The sequence below is a fragment of the Mya arenaria genome, chromosome 11 (genome assembly GCF_026914265.1).
Source record: "Mya arenaria isolate MELC-2E11 chromosome 11, ASM2691426v1".
In the NCBI taxonomy this organism is placed as follows: domain Eukaryota; kingdom Metazoa; phylum Mollusca; class Bivalvia; order Myida; family Myidae; genus Mya; species Mya arenaria.
Window position 1 is genome coordinate 5,373,319 of NC_069132.1, and position 16,452 is coordinate 5,389,770.

The 16,452-nt window shown below is 35.7% G+C and overlaps 2 protein-coding genes across 9 annotated transcripts in view; both read left to right on the top strand.

Annotated features, from left to right (window-relative positions):
• Positions 1 to 16,452, top strand: part of LOC128209910 (ral GTPase-activating protein subunit alpha-1-like) — an 87,606-nt gene that overhangs the window by 60,397 nt on the left and 10,757 nt on the right. For 7 of the 8 annotated variants that reach the window (XM_052914172.1, XM_052914177.1, XM_052914173.1 and 4 more), the window contains 11 exons: positions 854 to 912; positions 1,233 to 1,341; positions 1,592 to 1,702; positions 2,580 to 2,759; positions 4,285 to 4,521; positions 4,842 to 4,991; positions 5,151 to 5,204; positions 6,605 to 6,755; positions 8,049 to 8,209; positions 9,265 to 9,446; positions 15,398 to 15,415. In XM_052914172.1, the coding sequence (XP_052770132.1) occupies positions 854 to 912; positions 1,233 to 1,341; positions 1,592 to 1,702; positions 2,580 to 2,759; positions 4,285 to 4,521; positions 4,842 to 4,991; positions 5,151 to 5,204; positions 6,605 to 6,755; positions 8,049 to 8,209; positions 9,265 to 9,446; positions 15,398 to 15,415 (1,412 nt within the window). The remainder of the gene's footprint in view (positions 1 to 853; positions 913 to 1,232; positions 1,342 to 1,591; positions 1,703 to 2,579; positions 2,760 to 4,284; positions 4,522 to 4,841; positions 4,992 to 5,150; positions 5,205 to 6,604; positions 6,756 to 8,048; positions 8,210 to 9,264; positions 9,447 to 15,397; positions 15,416 to 16,452) is intronic. The other variant, XM_052914174.1, reaches the window with a different exon arrangement.
• LOC128209911 (DNA ligase 1-like) lies at positions 10,679 to 12,523 on the top strand. Its single transcript, XM_052914181.1, has 2 exons — positions 10,679 to 11,002; positions 11,639 to 12,523. The coding sequence occupies exons 1-2, from the start codon at positions 10,963 to 10,965 to the stop codon at positions 12,271 to 12,273; spliced, it is 675 nt and encodes a 224-aa protein (XP_052770141.1). The 5' UTR covers positions 10,679 to 10,962; the 3' UTR covers positions 12,274 to 12,523.

A 16,452-nucleotide genomic window follows, 5' to 3' on the forward strand; every position in this document is an offset into this window, starting at 1 on the left:
ATCTTAACAAAATTGGTTGTGAATGTTTAAGTTATGCACCTGGTGTCATTACTGGCCACACCCAGGGTTCACAGGTTTGGTAAACATAAATCTGGAAAGGTTTGAAAATCTTTTTGTGTGTTCGTGCATCCATCTCAGCACAATTGATTGTGAATGTTTTTTCAAATTGATCAATGTTGTCCTAGGATGCCCTTGACTTTGACCTTTTGACCAACTTTTTTTAACTTTTAAAACTACAGAAATTTTTACTATGAGTACAGTTTTGAAAGCATTTTTTTTTTTGTCAGATGACTTTTACTTGGCACATATTAAAAAAGTTCATGCAACTAATCTGCTTACAATACTTTCTGGGCTCAGATGTTGAACGTGCTACGTTTTCAGGTAACCCAAACACAAAACATAAACTATATGTCTGTTGCCTTTTACCCATACATACATGCTGTAGATTGATATGACCACAAAAGCCATGCCAGTAGAGCATAGGCCCTTTTGGGCCTCTTGTTTTTAAATGTTCTGTTATGTTTATCATGATGCTCAAATGCTTGTTAGATTGTGAAATATATTGGAGCTTATTGGCAAAGTGTATAAGGAAAATTACTTTAGGATGTCATAATTTTGGGGTCATTTATCAATGGATAACTAGGCTTACTGGGCTCAAAATTATCAAACAAGAGAACCAATAATAACTAATAAGACATAAAATTAAGGGGGGGGGGTGTAGGTTGCAGAAAAAAGTTTAAAACAGAATTGAATTCAGGACTTGCTTTTCAAATTACTTTGAATGAAAGTAGGTTTGGATGCATGATATTGTAGATCATTGGTCTCAAATAAACATGTTTGTTTGTTTATTCAGGACCATGTGTTACGATTGCTTCTCAAGGCTGGGAAGAGAGAGCCAGCTGGACTGGCAAGGTCTGTAATGGTTTGTTCACAGCCTGAGTTTTGATCTCTCTACTGTGTTTTTAATGTGTCTTTTTCTTTGAAACAAAAAATGGGCACAAGTTTCATTTCTCTTGTCTTTATTTCTGATACATGCATAAGTGAACACTTTACAATGAAGAAACAGTAGATTATTGTCCAATCAGATGGCTAGATTTCCAAAACATTGAAGTTTCCTTTTTTATGAAGTAAATAAAATAAGCTGATAGATAATTTACCATTTCTGGCTGTATTAAATCAATCAAGTTGATCTGAATAGGTTGCTAAGGTTCTTAGCTATTGTTTGTCTGCAGGTGTATTGCAGTAAGCAGCCTGGGAATATTTCTGTATGAGGAGATTACACATGGAACACTGCACTCCAAGTTCGTTGAGTCTGTCAATGTTCTCCTGGCTTCACTTGGGGTAAGTCAAATATTCTTAAAACGATGATCTCGTCTCCGGTCCAAAAGTACAAATTTCATGTCCTTCATTGATAATTTCTCAGCTACGGCCCCGCAATAGGGTAGACAAGCTTTTTTTTAAGAAGGCAATCTCTAGTTGTATTTGGTGACAATATTTGTTAACCTTAACATAAAGATGGAACTTTGTATTAACTTATTTGCTTATTTAATATAGTTTAAATTAACCACTTCTTTATATTGCTCCATTGTAGTGTAAGGACAGGCATGTGGCTAAGACAGCCTCAGATATGCTGTCTCTTTTGTCGGACCATGTGGACAAGTTCCTGGACTTCCATCCTGACCTGCCAAAGAGGATTGTCAATGTATGTACTTCATATCAACCGGTCAAACAGAAAATTGCAAATCCTGCACTGATTAAATAATTTTCAGGCTTGCTAACATTAAATATTACCTAGCCAGGATTGTTCAAATTGATTTAACTATGTTGAAGTACAAGAATTTGGGCTTGTTAATCCAAAATAAATGTTTTCAATGACGGCATTTTAAGCCTTTGTTTTTATGTGTTATAGCTTAAACTTATATCTGCATGAATGCGTGTAACTTAACATTGGAACCTAGATTCCATGCAAAATTGAAATACTAGCAAATCATTCCATCTGTAACTGATAGTAAGTGCTTCAATCACCTTTCTCTCTGTTTTTGTGTTGCTTGTGGGGCATGGCAATACAAACAAAAATCATACCTGCTCTGCTCTATAACTTTGAACAATTTGGTTTAAAATCATTAAATTGGTATGGCTATTAGATGACTCCTGTTGACTTTGGGGTTCAAGGTTGAGCATGGTGACCTTTATAAGAAAAATGGTTTAGGACCAAAGCATTTTAATTTACTTGTAGTCTTTAAACCTGATCATAGTCAAAATACATTAACGTTTATTGATTTTGGGGACCAGAAGGTCAAATGTCAAAGTGACTTTTTCTTGAAAATAATTCTGATCAATAACTTGTGAATGTCTTGTTCTAGAGTCCTCAATTTTGAATGTGCATCAACCATGGCCATTATGTGGTCCTTTTTGATTTTAAGGTCAGTAGGTCAATGGTGATGGTGACCTTAACAGTCTGCTGGTTTCTGCAAGTGGCCAGGTTCACTCTGATTGTGCATGAATCTGTTTATCTTCCTCTAGGTGACGTGCACATCGGTGTGCTTGCTGATTTATAGTATCTGGATATCTTCCTGCAGGTGATGTGCAACACAGTATGTCTACTTGTGCCTGCAGCTGGCCAGGTTCAGTCTGAGGAAGAGAGGAGGCTGGTGGTGTCCATGATCCACTGTGTCGGAGACTGGTGCCTCAAGATACCTATAAACTCCCTGTTAGAGACTTCTGAGTTTGACAAGGGCTGTCTTCACACAGTGTTTGAGGTACTTTGTTATCCCCTGCCGAAACAAAGGTTTCGGGAGGGGGATATTGTTTAGGTGTTGTCCGTCCGTCCTGTCATTCGGTCCGTCCTTCTGTTTGTCTGTCCGTCCATCCGGTACCGTATCTTGGTAGGCATTGATCAGAAAATGTTCAAACTTGGTCAGAATGTTCCCCTTGATCAAATCTCGACCACTTGTAAAAGTGGGTCACATGGGGTCAAAAGTTAGGTCACTAGGTCAAATCTTAGAAAAATCTTTGGAACATACTAGAGGCATTATACATGGTCAAATATTCATGAAACTTAATCAGAATGTTTAAGCTATATACCTAACATGGTCATATCAGGTGATAACATGGACTAGCCAATTACGCATAAGGAATTAATTCTACTAGGTAGACATACCTAGAAATATTTTTTAATGGAAAAATACGAAAAAACTGCTAAAAATAAATTAATTGTAAACTATGTGGTACTTCAGTTAGTAAGATCCAATGCATTGTACACATCAATACCAAATTAATGTCAGTTTTTGACAATTTTCTCTTTTTTTTGCTTTTTTATCATACAAAGTACAGTCCCTTTAAATTTCGACTGTGTTTTAAAAGTGGATTAATGGATCAAAAACAAGGTCAATAGGTCAAATCTTAGAAAAAATATTGGGAACACACTAGAGGGAATATAATATTCATGAAACTTAATCAGACTGTTTACCTTGATTGTTGTTGAATAGTTCGAAACTGGGTCACATGGGGTCAGAAACCAGGTCAGTAGGTGAAATCTTTATATACATATACATTTGTATTGAATAGTCAGTTATGTTGAAATTTGGTCAGAATGTTTGGCTTAATGAAATCTTACAACAGTTTTAAAAAAACTAGGTCACTAGGTAATATCTTACAGAAAGCTTGGGAACACTCTAGAGGCAATACATATGCTCTAATTTCCATGAAACTCAGAATGTTTGCCTGGATGAAATCTTGGACTAGTTTGAAACTAGTAGGTCATGTGGGGTCAAAAATGAGGTCACTGGTTCAAATCTTAAAAAAACCTTGTTGACACTCTAGAGGCTATATTTTTTTTGCAATATATCTGGACCAATCTTCATGAAACTTGATCAGAATGTTTGCCTTGATGAAATCTTAGATTAGTTTGGAACATGGAGTCATAAACTAGTTTTTTTGGTCAATTCTAAATGCTACATTATACACAATAATTTTTTATTTCAAACAGTTGCAATCAAACTCAAATTCTTATATAATTATTTCACCAACAGATTTCCGTTCCTTGACTTAGCCCAATCAGGCGGGTGATATCAATTCAACGAATTTGCTTGTTGTACATTATATAGTATAGTTTTGTGTTTAACCAATCAACACCTAATTACGTCAATATCAAGGGAATATTTTTGTTCATTGATATATTTCAAGTACTCACCTATTCATGCCACACTTAAAATGATCTAAATTAAAATGGTGCTTTGATGTAACCATTAAAGAAACATATGAAATATTCTTGTTTGTGAACAGATGTTGAATGTGACAGTGACGGGTCACACATCCACCTCCATTGAGACTGCAGGAAGATGTGTGGGTGAGCTGTGGACTGACCAGGAGTATGAAAACCTTCGCAAGATTCCCGCGTCCAGCCCCAACCATCTGCATGGCTCAGACTCAACTGGGAGTCTCTCGAGTCAGGCTAAACACTCACCAGAGGATAGCAAATCCCCGGCCGAGTCCGACCCTGTTAAGCTGGCTGGTAGACTGGTGAGTCTTAGGATAGAAATGTCTGTCGGTATTTCACCTCCAATTCCTGCATTGTTTATAATTCTAGAAGCAAGAATAATATGTTTTTTGCAAGCGGTTATTTTTTCATTACAATATGCTCATTCTTCCTCATTATGAACAGTTCTTTGGTACATCTTAAAGTTTGTTTTAAGAGCTCAAGTTTTTCTCAATAATGGGCCGATTTTCAAAACTTTGTTAAAATAAACAACATAGATAACATCATCGTCACTCTGAACAAATCAGCCCAATGTCTTAATTACCTTAAAATTATATTTTAACATTATTACCTTTTTGACCAGATGATGAACCACATAGTTAACCATTTGTGCCATTTCCCGATGGGTAACGGGGCATCATGTCTCACCAGCTCTGTGTCAGAGTTTCATGATGTACCAGATCTGCACGTAGATGACTTAAAGGGGGAAATATTTTCTGCGCCCAACGTTCAAGTATGTATACAAGTGCCTTTTTTTCCTTTATAGATTATTTTTCATGTCTAATAAGGCTCTCATGCTAAAAGGTAATAAATTTTGTAAATACAAAATTGGAGCTAGATTTGTTTGATTGCACATTTGCTTGAACTAAATTGGTTTTGATTCTCTTTTCAGTTCTTTGTGTTAAACCAAAGAACCCTGGTATCTTTCATAGAACTGCCAGCATTGGTAAGAATTTCCAGACATTTTGACACTTTTCAAGAGGGTGGTTAATTTCTTCCTGAATCATAAAAGACATTTGATAATTGCAAAACTTCCCAAAGCTAGGTACCGTATTTTCCCCGACTATAAGGCGATCCGCTTATAAGAAGACCCCCTACTTTGCCCATGAAATCTGGTGTTTTTGTCTTGACTCGTTTATAAGATGGGTTAGATTTTTAAAGCAAATCCAGCACTTGAATTTCTCGAAGTCTGTGATAATGTTCAAGCTTAACAGTTAAATATCAACTAAATTTGTTTATTTGCTTGGGATTATTGATTTTTATTTTCTGATGGTATGGTATGTTTGAACCAGCCTAGATGCAATTTTAAGATTTAAGTGGGTTCATACGGTATTTGATTGACCTATTTCAATACAAACCATTGCATTGCATCTTTGATCTTTACACAGCTCGTGCTGTGATGTCACAAATTGTACTGTTTGATTTGCAGCCGACAAACAGAACAAATTCCATTACATGTGTTAATGAGTTATATTTTCGCAAGTGTTTGTTTGGATTGCAGTTTATGAGACTTAAAATTTGAGAAATAAATAACCATTGATGATTGCGGATAAATTAATGTAACGATTAATGAAATATGTATTGAAATCTGCTAGTTACATGCATGTGCATGATATATGCAAAGCCTTAAAGTAAGACAAAAGTAAGTGTTATTTATGACATAGAAAAAATGACAATGCCAATGACAAAAAAATAATGTCAAAATATTTTTATTTTAAAGGTAACAAAATATGTCTCCTGTGAAAAACAACATGTTTGGACCGATAACATGTGTTATATTGAGTGTTCATCGTAGCGAAACAAAGCAGATCTATGGTCGTCTTAATCCGATGGGTGTGATCGTGTCACTTTTATTGGGGTGTCATCCACAGACAATAAATCAGTCAGTTGAATACCTTAGGTTGAATATTCCTGATTATGACTCTATTCTTTATGAAATTCTTATAGACTCGCCTTTAAGACGGGCCCCCTACTTTTAGGTTCAAAATCAGGACCATATTTCCCTGTCTTATAGTCAAGAAAATACGGTATAAATGATTTCCAATGTTCTTAAAGTGTTTTTATCATCTGTAAAACATTTTTTTAAAAGATCATAACATTAGGTAGAGGTGATAAAAAAGATATTTATAAAACCTAAGTGCAGTTACATTTGTTAACCCTACAGACATTGCAATTAAGGTTAGAATTAAAGTATATTTATATCCATCCATTAAACCAAAGGAATATTACAATAGGTTGCTACTCTGGCGACCTGTATCACATTGTGTTTGGTGCACTAACCTGCATCAGTGGAGACACTGCATTTCTATCATGATAACTGCTATCTAACAACCTTTCCCTCACCAGCTGGACCTACCTGGAGGAGGAGTGACTGCGGGGCTAACCACTGCCCACACTGTCTGTAGGGTGGTACTGCGAGACCTCACTGGCAAGTACTGCTGGGAGAGCTCTGTCCTGTATGGCCCTCCATGGTGCCCCAAAGGATCATACTTTGAGAGTAAGTGGGTGAAATTAATTCAACATAATGAAAGGAATTCTTTCTTGGCCTGTTTTAGTTTAATTTCATCTGTTTTTTATGAAAAATACAGGTTATATTTTCTTAGCCTTTGTGGCATGTCAGCAACCTGCAATATTTTTTGCAACCTTGCATTCAAAAGTTATAAGAAAAGTCCACTAATTGATATGCCCTCTTTCACACAGTGAAATGATGCTATATAGGAATCACATCTGTACCTATTTTGTGTTCTGTCCATAACTGTCATTTAAGGTTGGATTTCGAAATAATTTGGCAAAAGTGACCACCATAAGATGATCAGGGGTGTGTATTGCCTGCATATCAGGGGATTTCCTTGGATCTAGACTAAATGTGAAAATGTAAAAGAAGAAACCCAATCAACAGTGAATAAATAGCCAAATTTATTTTTACAAAAAATCACATTTTCTGAACAAGTAACATTGAAATATGACAGTGCATATTGTGCCATTAGTCAGATTTAAAATTGCAAAGTCAAGGATAATTGGCCCATCTTGTCTGTCTCGCTGAACTGAAGAATCATAATATGGCGCGACGTCACAGTGCACAATTAAATTTTCATCATTAACTTCTCACAATTGCCTTCTCAGATGGCGTTATGAATTATTAGCGGTCATGCATAAAGGATGACACCTAACCAAACTTCCTTTCATCTGTCATTGCACACATGTGTCATTGCAATTTTTACTACTTGCCAAAATTTTAACACCTGGCAATTGTTTGTTTATTTCACAAGCTTTTTGGAAAATGTGAAATTATGAGCTCGAGGTAATCATCAGGTTTTATGCATTATTTATGCATTCTGGAGCGGCAATGATGCTTGAGTCCTCAACTTATTAAGGTTTCGATTCCATTGTCTGTATATTTTATATGAAAATAGAAGGAATAGTGGTCGGGACTAAGCTTCGACCTCGACTGATTGCCTGTTCTCAAATAACCGCCTGTTCGAATGACAGCGGTTTTTATATGGTTGATTTTTTTGTTGTTGTTAGTATTGACACTTAAGTTAGCTTCAAATTTGAAGTGGGGAGAGCCCTCAAAGGGCATCCAAATAGCCAGTTTTGCTTCAGTTGCAGCGTGCCTCACTCCCATTGTTGGCCTAAAGCACCCCCAAAGCCCTATTGCCAAAAACTGTTTTTGCCCTTCAGTGGTCATTTAATATTTTATTGAACCTGTTACCCTACTGTATTATGACAGATTACACAACACCAGCTTTAGCAGTACCTATACCTTCGTTTTACCTACTTGCTGTTCCAGATGCCCGTACGCTGCATGGCCTCAGTATGGGAGGGGACACAGAGCCCCTGGTGGGCCCCGAAGAGAAGGAGGTGGTTACCATGGTTTCACAGAGGCCCCGCACTGTGTCTGACCTGCCTACTTTTGAAAACACACACACTGATCATGATAACCTGTTTGATGTAAGATTTGTTTTAAGTTACTTTGCATTGTAGAAAATAATGCTATTTGTCTTGCTTTATAAATCATTTTTGTTCAATAACCTTACCGAATTTTTTATGATTAGATACTGGCATCTGACTACTTCTTGTAGTACCCATTCAAGTGGAGATAAATTGTTTCCACCCAATAAATAAAGAACACTTGAACCCAGGAACTTCATACTTGGTATGCAGGTTGGTCATGACCAATAGATGACCCCTATTGATTTTGAGATCAGTACATCAAAGGTCAAGGTCACAGTGTGAAAAAACATTTCTGCTCAATGACTGAAGATTCTTTGGGTCCAGGAACTTTATACTTGGTAAGCAGGTCATGACTAGTAGATGACTGCTATAGATTTTGAGATCAGTATGTCAAAGGTCAAGGTCACAGTTACCTTCTGGTTATAAACAATTTGTTGTAGATGTTGTTGTTGAAAATGATTTCTGCTTAATAACTTGAGACACTTGCACTCAGGAAGTTCATACTTGGTTTGCAAGTTGGTCAAGACTAGTAGATGAACCCTGTTGATTTTGAGATTAGTCGGGTGAAGGTCAAGGTCACAGGTCAAGGTACCAGTGACCTTGTGGTGATAAAAAAACGATTTCTGCTCAACGTTGTTACCAGGAATTTTATGTATATGATGTGAGTTGGTGATGACTAGTAGATGACCCCTATTCATTTTTGAGGTTAAAGGTCAAGGTCAGGGTGACCTTTAGGTGACAAAAGCCGTATTGAGGTTAACCATAAGCTGAAAAATGGTTTCTGCTTAATAAACAACAACTTTTTCTAAAAAGCAATCTCTAGTTGTCTATGTATAGGCCAAAGTCCTTACATAGAATGGACATGCATATCTATACCAAATTCGAAACATGTAATTCCTAATACAAAATCTAAAATTGCTTGTTTATATTGATTATCTTAATTATAAGTCATGTATGTTGACAGTTGTATGACTATGCCATGATAAAACATTTGAAAATGGCTGTACATGCCACTAATATTTGAACTGATGAGTGTTTCAAAATGATTTCAGTTGCTGGGCTACATTGGGCACACAAGCCCGGAGTGCCTACTCATCCCAGGTGTTCCCCTGAACATTGAGGCACCCATACCAGAGGACCTGAATGAGCATGCTGAGATCCTGATGAGAGGCATGGTCCTCGAACAACAAGAAGCGGAACTTGACTACTTTAACAAACACAAGAACGATGCCAGGTAGGGGACTGAGTGATAAAAAACCTTCTCAAGTATTGTTAACTAGGTCTAACTTGTAAGCTATCAGTTAAGAGGCATAAATTAATTTAAACCACATTTTCATAATGGGAAATCAAGTTATTTGAATGACTTGCGTCATTGTTTGGGCGGGCTGGTGGGAGAGCAGCATCAAAGTCACCTTATGTATCGAATAATTTTAGTTAGGTTTGACATTAAGAGACCAAACTTGGTATTATTACATCGTTATTGTATTCTAAGTCAAAGCAGCGTAGTCGAGCGCGCTGTCTTACGACGGCTCTTGTTTTTATGTAACTTTGAATACTGTAATAGAGACTCTATGACAATAAAACTTGTTTTTTTGTAGCAAAAATAGGAAAATATATATGATGTTAGCCTTAGTATACATTATACCTTTATGAAACTTGTACAACTATATGACATGTGGTTCTATGATCTTGCATGCGGCTAAAACACGGTATTTGTCCATTTTATATTTTTTGGTTGTTATACATAGATTGAAGGAAAGTGTGTGATTTCAAACTTAATTCTTTGCAGCCAAAGCATGTAACCTAGTCCACTCCTGCTGGCCTCCAAATTTCAAGTGAAAATATCAATTTGTATTCGAGTAACAGCAAAAAAACATATCCCAAAAATGGCCATTTTCAAGCGTTATGCTGTCTCATTTGATTTTTTTATATATTCAAACTGTTATATATCTATTTTGCATGATGATTTGGAAAAAAATGCATTACCTCAGCTTATAGAAAATTTCAAGTGCTAAATTTTGGTGGGTAAATCAAGAAAATAGACAAATTATTACAGAAAATATGACTTATTAACATACAGTGGTGCTTTTGCCAATTTTTCAAAATCACAATAAGTATCCCTTGTTATATGCATGAAAAACATTGAAAATTCACCCATTTACAAGTGATAACTGTATTGTAAGACTGATTATTAATCAAACTTCCAATTTTTTGTTGCTTTGGGCATTCATGATTCACATTCTTAAAAAGAAGGAGGTTCACCTGTAAGATTTTCAGGGTTTAAAAATCTGTAGAGTCCGTAACCATGGGTTTGTATCTACATATGTATTAATGACAGAAATGTGGCATTCCACAAATAAAAACCTCTGTATGAGTATGTTTAATGGCTGAAATATTTTTTACATATTTTGATTTTAAGTTGCATTTTTTTACATATTTAATGTTACGGACACTACAAAATCTGCCTTCAAATTTTGATTTGAAATTTCCATTGTTTTCAATAGCATATTTCCTTATATTTTTTCATGGTAAAAGCAATTTTTTTATTGTGCAATATTGCATCATCTTTTAACTATTGGAAAATACCAATAAAACGGCTGATGCAACAATATTTGTGATGAATTATTGCATCATCCAAAACAACCGCCTTTCTAAGAAATACAACAGTCCAGCTGTAATGATGGAATCAGCTAAGAAAATGGCTTATTTTGGGTAATAGTCGGTCAGATTCCAGCAAGAAGTCCTTTCAAATGGAAAACACTAAAGGTGTTGGTTCCAGTGATGCTCTAGGTATGTATTATCCTTATCTAAACATTCCATGCTATGTTACGTAGGGTCCGTAACCAAAACCATATGTCTGTACATGATGCCCTGAATTAATGCAATTGTCCACATGAAATGCACATGTTGTGATGCTTATTTGTTGAAATTGCCATGCCCAACATATAACAAACTAAAATGGTCTTAACAGGTTGTTTAATGGAAATCCTATGACAGTATGACACACAATTTCATTTTGTGTAGCCTATTACGGAGCCGAGATGAAATATTTTTACATAAAGATTGGCGTGTATGCCAATGAATACAATCAGTGTTATAATATACAGATCACAGACACAGTGGATACTTGTTAAATGTACAGAATTGAAGCTTAAGTAATATTTGATTTGTACTTGTACTCAGGTTACAGACTCTACAAAATACGGCCACTTGTTTCTAAGACTACTGTAAGTATGTTCAAAAACATTTTTATGAACAGAAACAATACAATTGAACCATATAGGGACATTTATACCTTTTGAGGTTTTTCTTTTCACAAAACCTGTCTTTATATGAAGATTTATATACCATATATATTAATATTCTAAGGTATACATTGAACCCAACCGTTTAAGGTTAATTAATATTCAGAATGTCTTTTTACAGAAGAGAGCCGAAAATCATCACTGCGATCCCGGAAACTTGAAAAAAATGCTGAAATGAATGCTGAAAAGAATGAAGACATAGAAAAGAAGCAAAAGGAGAAAAACAGGCTGAAAGTCAAGGCATGGAGAATGCGTCAGAAAACAGAAAACTCCACAAAATATTCTGAAATCAAAAAGAAAGACACAGAAAGAAAGAAGGAAGCTCGAATGAAAGTGAAACTCATGGCCAATTCAGATCCTGAATTAAAAGCCTCCTTAAGAAAGAAAAAAGCTGAAGAAATGAAAAGATACAGACAGAGAAAAAAGATGAAAACAACATGTTCTTCTGAAGATCCTGGTGTTAAAAAGAGTAAGAAACCGGCTCTGGAAGAAAAAAAGAAAAAAGCTGTGAAGCGAACACAAGCCTGGAGAATGCGAATTAAACTTAAGTCTCCTACAATTCCAATTGTTAACACAGTTGATGAAAATGACAGTCATGGAGAAAGCAGACAGAACAAAAGTAACTTATCCCGTGCAACAGTATACAGACGAGCGCAAATGGTGAAAGGCATTCTGCCTAGGACACCAAAGAAGAAAGCCGCCATTTTAAAGAAGCTTATTGAGTCACCTTCAACATCCAAAGTACTTTCTGACTAAGGAGTAACAATGACACCAGCTTGTAAGAAGAAACTTGAAGTAGCAGATGCTATAGTGAATTCCTTGAAAGAAAGTATTTCCGAAGTAAACATTGGTGTTCGAAAAGACAGAGAAAAGAAACATGCATATGATGTAATACGTGAATCAGTACTAAGGAAATACAAAAAGATCACAGTTAGTAAATATTTCAATGTGTCTTACAAGACAAGGAATATGAGAAATGAATGGTGGAAAAAGAAACAGAGAAAAACAAGATGTGATGTGATAAGTGATCATGTGAAACAATCAGTGAAAGAGTTCTACCTGAGTGCTGAAATTAGCAGAGAGGTGCCATCCAAACGTGATGTTGTTAGAATCAAAACTCAGAATGGTATGAAAGAAACACTACAGAAACATGTGATGACAATGACACTAGAAGAAGCACACAAGTTATACAAAACAAGAAACCCCAATCATAAAATAGGACTTACATCATTCAGCAAACTAAAACCAGTTAATGTAAAGAAAGTGTCCGAGACAAGCAGACGGTCATGCCTGTGCCAGACTTGTTGTAATGTAGCCCTGAAAGTAGAAGCACTTACAACATTGAAACGAGTTGTAAAAGAGACTGACATGACAGAAGACATTAAGATTGATAAGAAGAGTCTGAGTGATGCAACATTCTGCAGCTATGAACAAGAGCCATCTTTAAAATGTGTGTCAAGAAATTGTGAAAAATGTGAGTAAAAAAGAGTACAAGGCCTTCAAAAGTATTTGGCGACTATGGAAGAAAAGAACAGAGATGGGATGGTGTCATGGTATCAATGGGAAAGCATTGAAATAAAGAAATATGACAAAGTAAAGCGCTGCGTTTCTTGTGTGCCCAAAGAAGCTGATTTCAAAGTGTTTTTGACAGCTTTAGAGAAAGACATGATGGTGTACCCAGAGCATGCATTTAGAGCATCCTGGCAACAGAAACAAATGGGTGTATGTGTAGAGAAATTAACAAAGGGATCTGTAGCCATGGTAATGGATTTCAGTGAGAACTATGCATGTGTCTTCCAAAGTGAAGTGCAGTCAGGGTTCTTTGATAGAAACCAGGTAACTGTACATCCAATGATGTGCTACTATAAAGAAAGTCTTGATGACAAAGATGTTACAGTAAAACATGCCATCATTGGAATAAGTGAAGAAACCAAACATGATGCGGATTTAGCAATTGTCTTCGAGAATCAAGCCATTAAATTACTAGAAAGCAGAGGGGTGAAGATTGGTGAACTCCACGAGTGGACTGATGGGTGTGCAGCCCAGTACAAGGGGAAAAAGGCGTTTGCTGATATCAGTCTCAGAAAGCAGCCCAAAATGACTCGAAACTACTTTGAAACGTCTCATGGAAAGAATGTCTGTGATGGGTTGGGTGCAACTGTAAAGAATGCTTGTTATCGTGCTGTAATAAGTAACAGGAAAGTTCTTGGTAATGCTGAAGACGTTTACCAATTTTGTCAAGAAACTCTGAATATGGAAGTAGTGGACACTGTAAAAAGCACTCTGTCGAGAAGAGAATTTGTATTTGTTGAAAATGTGAATAGAAACCGACCAGAAACAAATGTACAAACATTAACTGGAACACGGAAGCTGCACTCTGTTAAGTCTATTGGTAAAGACTATGAGCTGAACTCAAGGAAACTTAGTTGTTACTGTGATGCTTGTGTGAATGGTGTAACATCAAAATGTGAGAATGTAGACATAGTTAATAAGTGGGAGGAAAGAAACCTTGATGTTATTAGTAAAGTCCAAGAAAAACTAAATGTAAAGAAGAAACAACCATCTAACAAGGAGCAGCCTAAAGCAACCTGCAAAGAACAAACAAAAGGACAGAAACAAATAACTTTGAAAAGAAAATCGGAGACCAAGCAACCAAAAGCCAAGAGGAGAAAAATAGAAGAGACAGCAGCAACAACATCCCAACAAGATACAGCCTTTCAACCTGGTGATTTTGTTACCGTTGGGCTCAAACCGAGAAAAGGACCCATAAGTGTTTACGTTGCTGAAATTACAAGTAAATCTGAAACAGAATATGGGCTTAAATATATGAAGAAAGCTGGAAACGCATATGTGTGGCCTGAGAAGTCAGACGTTTCTCAGGAGCCAACAGAACATATCATTTCAAAGCTAGAAGCTCCTGAACTTGTCAATGAAAGAGGTCATTTTAAATTCAATACACAGGAACTCAGCAAAGTTAAAGTTAATCTGTTGAAAATACACAAACATGTGTATTTCAAATAGAAAATGTTGAGCATGTGTTGGTTCTTACAATGTGTAGAGTCCGTAACCGTAGTGCAGTCTATTTCTATCTCATACAAATAATATGTTCTATTGATATAAACAGCAGAAACTGACTATACTTGATAGGAAAAGTGTTTATTTTAGAAAAACAATGTGCTTGGGGCACTTGGTTCTACAAACTTTAAAAGTTACAGTTAAAGTTGTGTAATCATTTTTGTCAATTTTTAGAGTTCATCGCAACTGGGATGAAATATGTTTTTTTTTATGCTTATCTCAAGCAGAGATTTTATGCATTTGTTTGTTAACATTCTAATTGTTAGTTTTCTGTGTTAACCTGAGTAATACAGACTTGTTTCCATTAAAATCTTTGTTGTTATATGCCTGTTGTAGTGTCTGTAACCTTACACTGACCTGTATGTAAAAGTCGCCAAAAAAATAAATTTATAAAAGCGACTGTAGGAAAACAAATATCATTTCCAATGACTGAAACTTTAAACTAAAAATGGACAAAATTTCATGGCCCTGCATGGAAGTTCATTTTTCCACCTTGGTGAGACACTTAGGTGGACAAATACCGTGTTTTAGCCGATGATATATATATATATATGATTTTGAGTATATACATGCTCCCATCTGGTCATAAATTAGCATTTTGGAATGTGATATGAGACTGCCTTGTTACTCTTGCATTTTAAATATGTAATTGTAGTAATCTATAAAGAGTTTGTATCATTTAATGTCTTTGCTTAACATAGAAAGTGTTTTAGAGGTATAATAGCATATTTTAAGTCATGAGATATTGTCATAAAATGAAGCTCGGGGAATGATAACACGCCCATGTTTACTCTTGCTCACCCAGACGCATGGATGATGAACTGTAAGTGTTCTGTGTACTCAGATTTCTTGTAATCCTAACTCTCTCATTATATCATGTCTCAGTATTCTTGTGGCATTGTTGACTCGGGATAAGGATCCAAACACACACAAACACACGTAGATCACATTTCTTTTTTTATAGATTTTTGGTAGATGCTAAAACTATATGTAGATTAAAACTTCTAGAAAAATGTTGTTTTTTCTTTTTATTCATAGCTAAAGTTTGTTCCGTCTTAATATACAAGCTCATCTGTTCTTCTGGAGAACAAAAATCGTGGCATTGCACAGTGATAGACTCTTGGTTGTCTTTGTCTGCATCATCCTTGTGTAAAGACCTAAACCGTGGCCATAACTCGAAAACTAATATACAATTAAAACTCTGTACACATCAAGCTAGAGACAATCACAATGACACATGTATATAGATTGTCTATGAGTTAAAATCTGGCTTGATAATTATTGAGTACCTTTTGTCTACTGAGAAAAAAAAAGCAGATGAGTGTGGGCAATCAGTTTCAATGCTCTTGTCTGAGGTTGACATCTGAAGATTTTTCAGTAGGATCTTGCCAAATATTTTATTCAATGTTTTCAAGAAGGAGTATTTACCAACAATCTATGTATTTGTTGTGATTTTAGCAAACAAATGAGATTTTATCATAGCTTTTGAGTCATTGTCATTGGCGTTGTGAAAATTGATTTTGGTTTTTATGTCCACAATAAAATTAACATGCCCATGCTGTAAATATCTGCATTGAAACCGGCAGAAATACTAAGTTATATCAATAATTATGCCCGTTGATTAACTGAAAGTTGACACGCTTATGTAATGCTCTTATTGCAAGTGAACAAATTGTTAATATGATAGAGAGGACATTAGTTTTCAATTATGAATATAAAAAAGACTGCATGTGAATGTCTGATATGGAAGAGGAATTTTTGTTGTATGGAAAAGATAGATGTATTCAGTTTTATAATAATACCAGTATTGAAATGTGAATGTGTTAATAATGGTGGTATAGACTATACTTTTGTCTTGCC

Excerpts from the sequence above, each read along its gene's own strand:
- LOC128209911 (XM_052914181.1), top strand. The coding sequence starts at position 10,963 with ATGGAAAACACTAAAGGTGTTGGTTCCAGTGATGCTCTAG. Across the intron at positions 11,003-11,638 it reads TGGTTCCAGTGATGCTCTAG|AAGAGAGCCGAAAATCATCA; the intron begins GTATGTATTATC and ends GTCTTTTTACAG.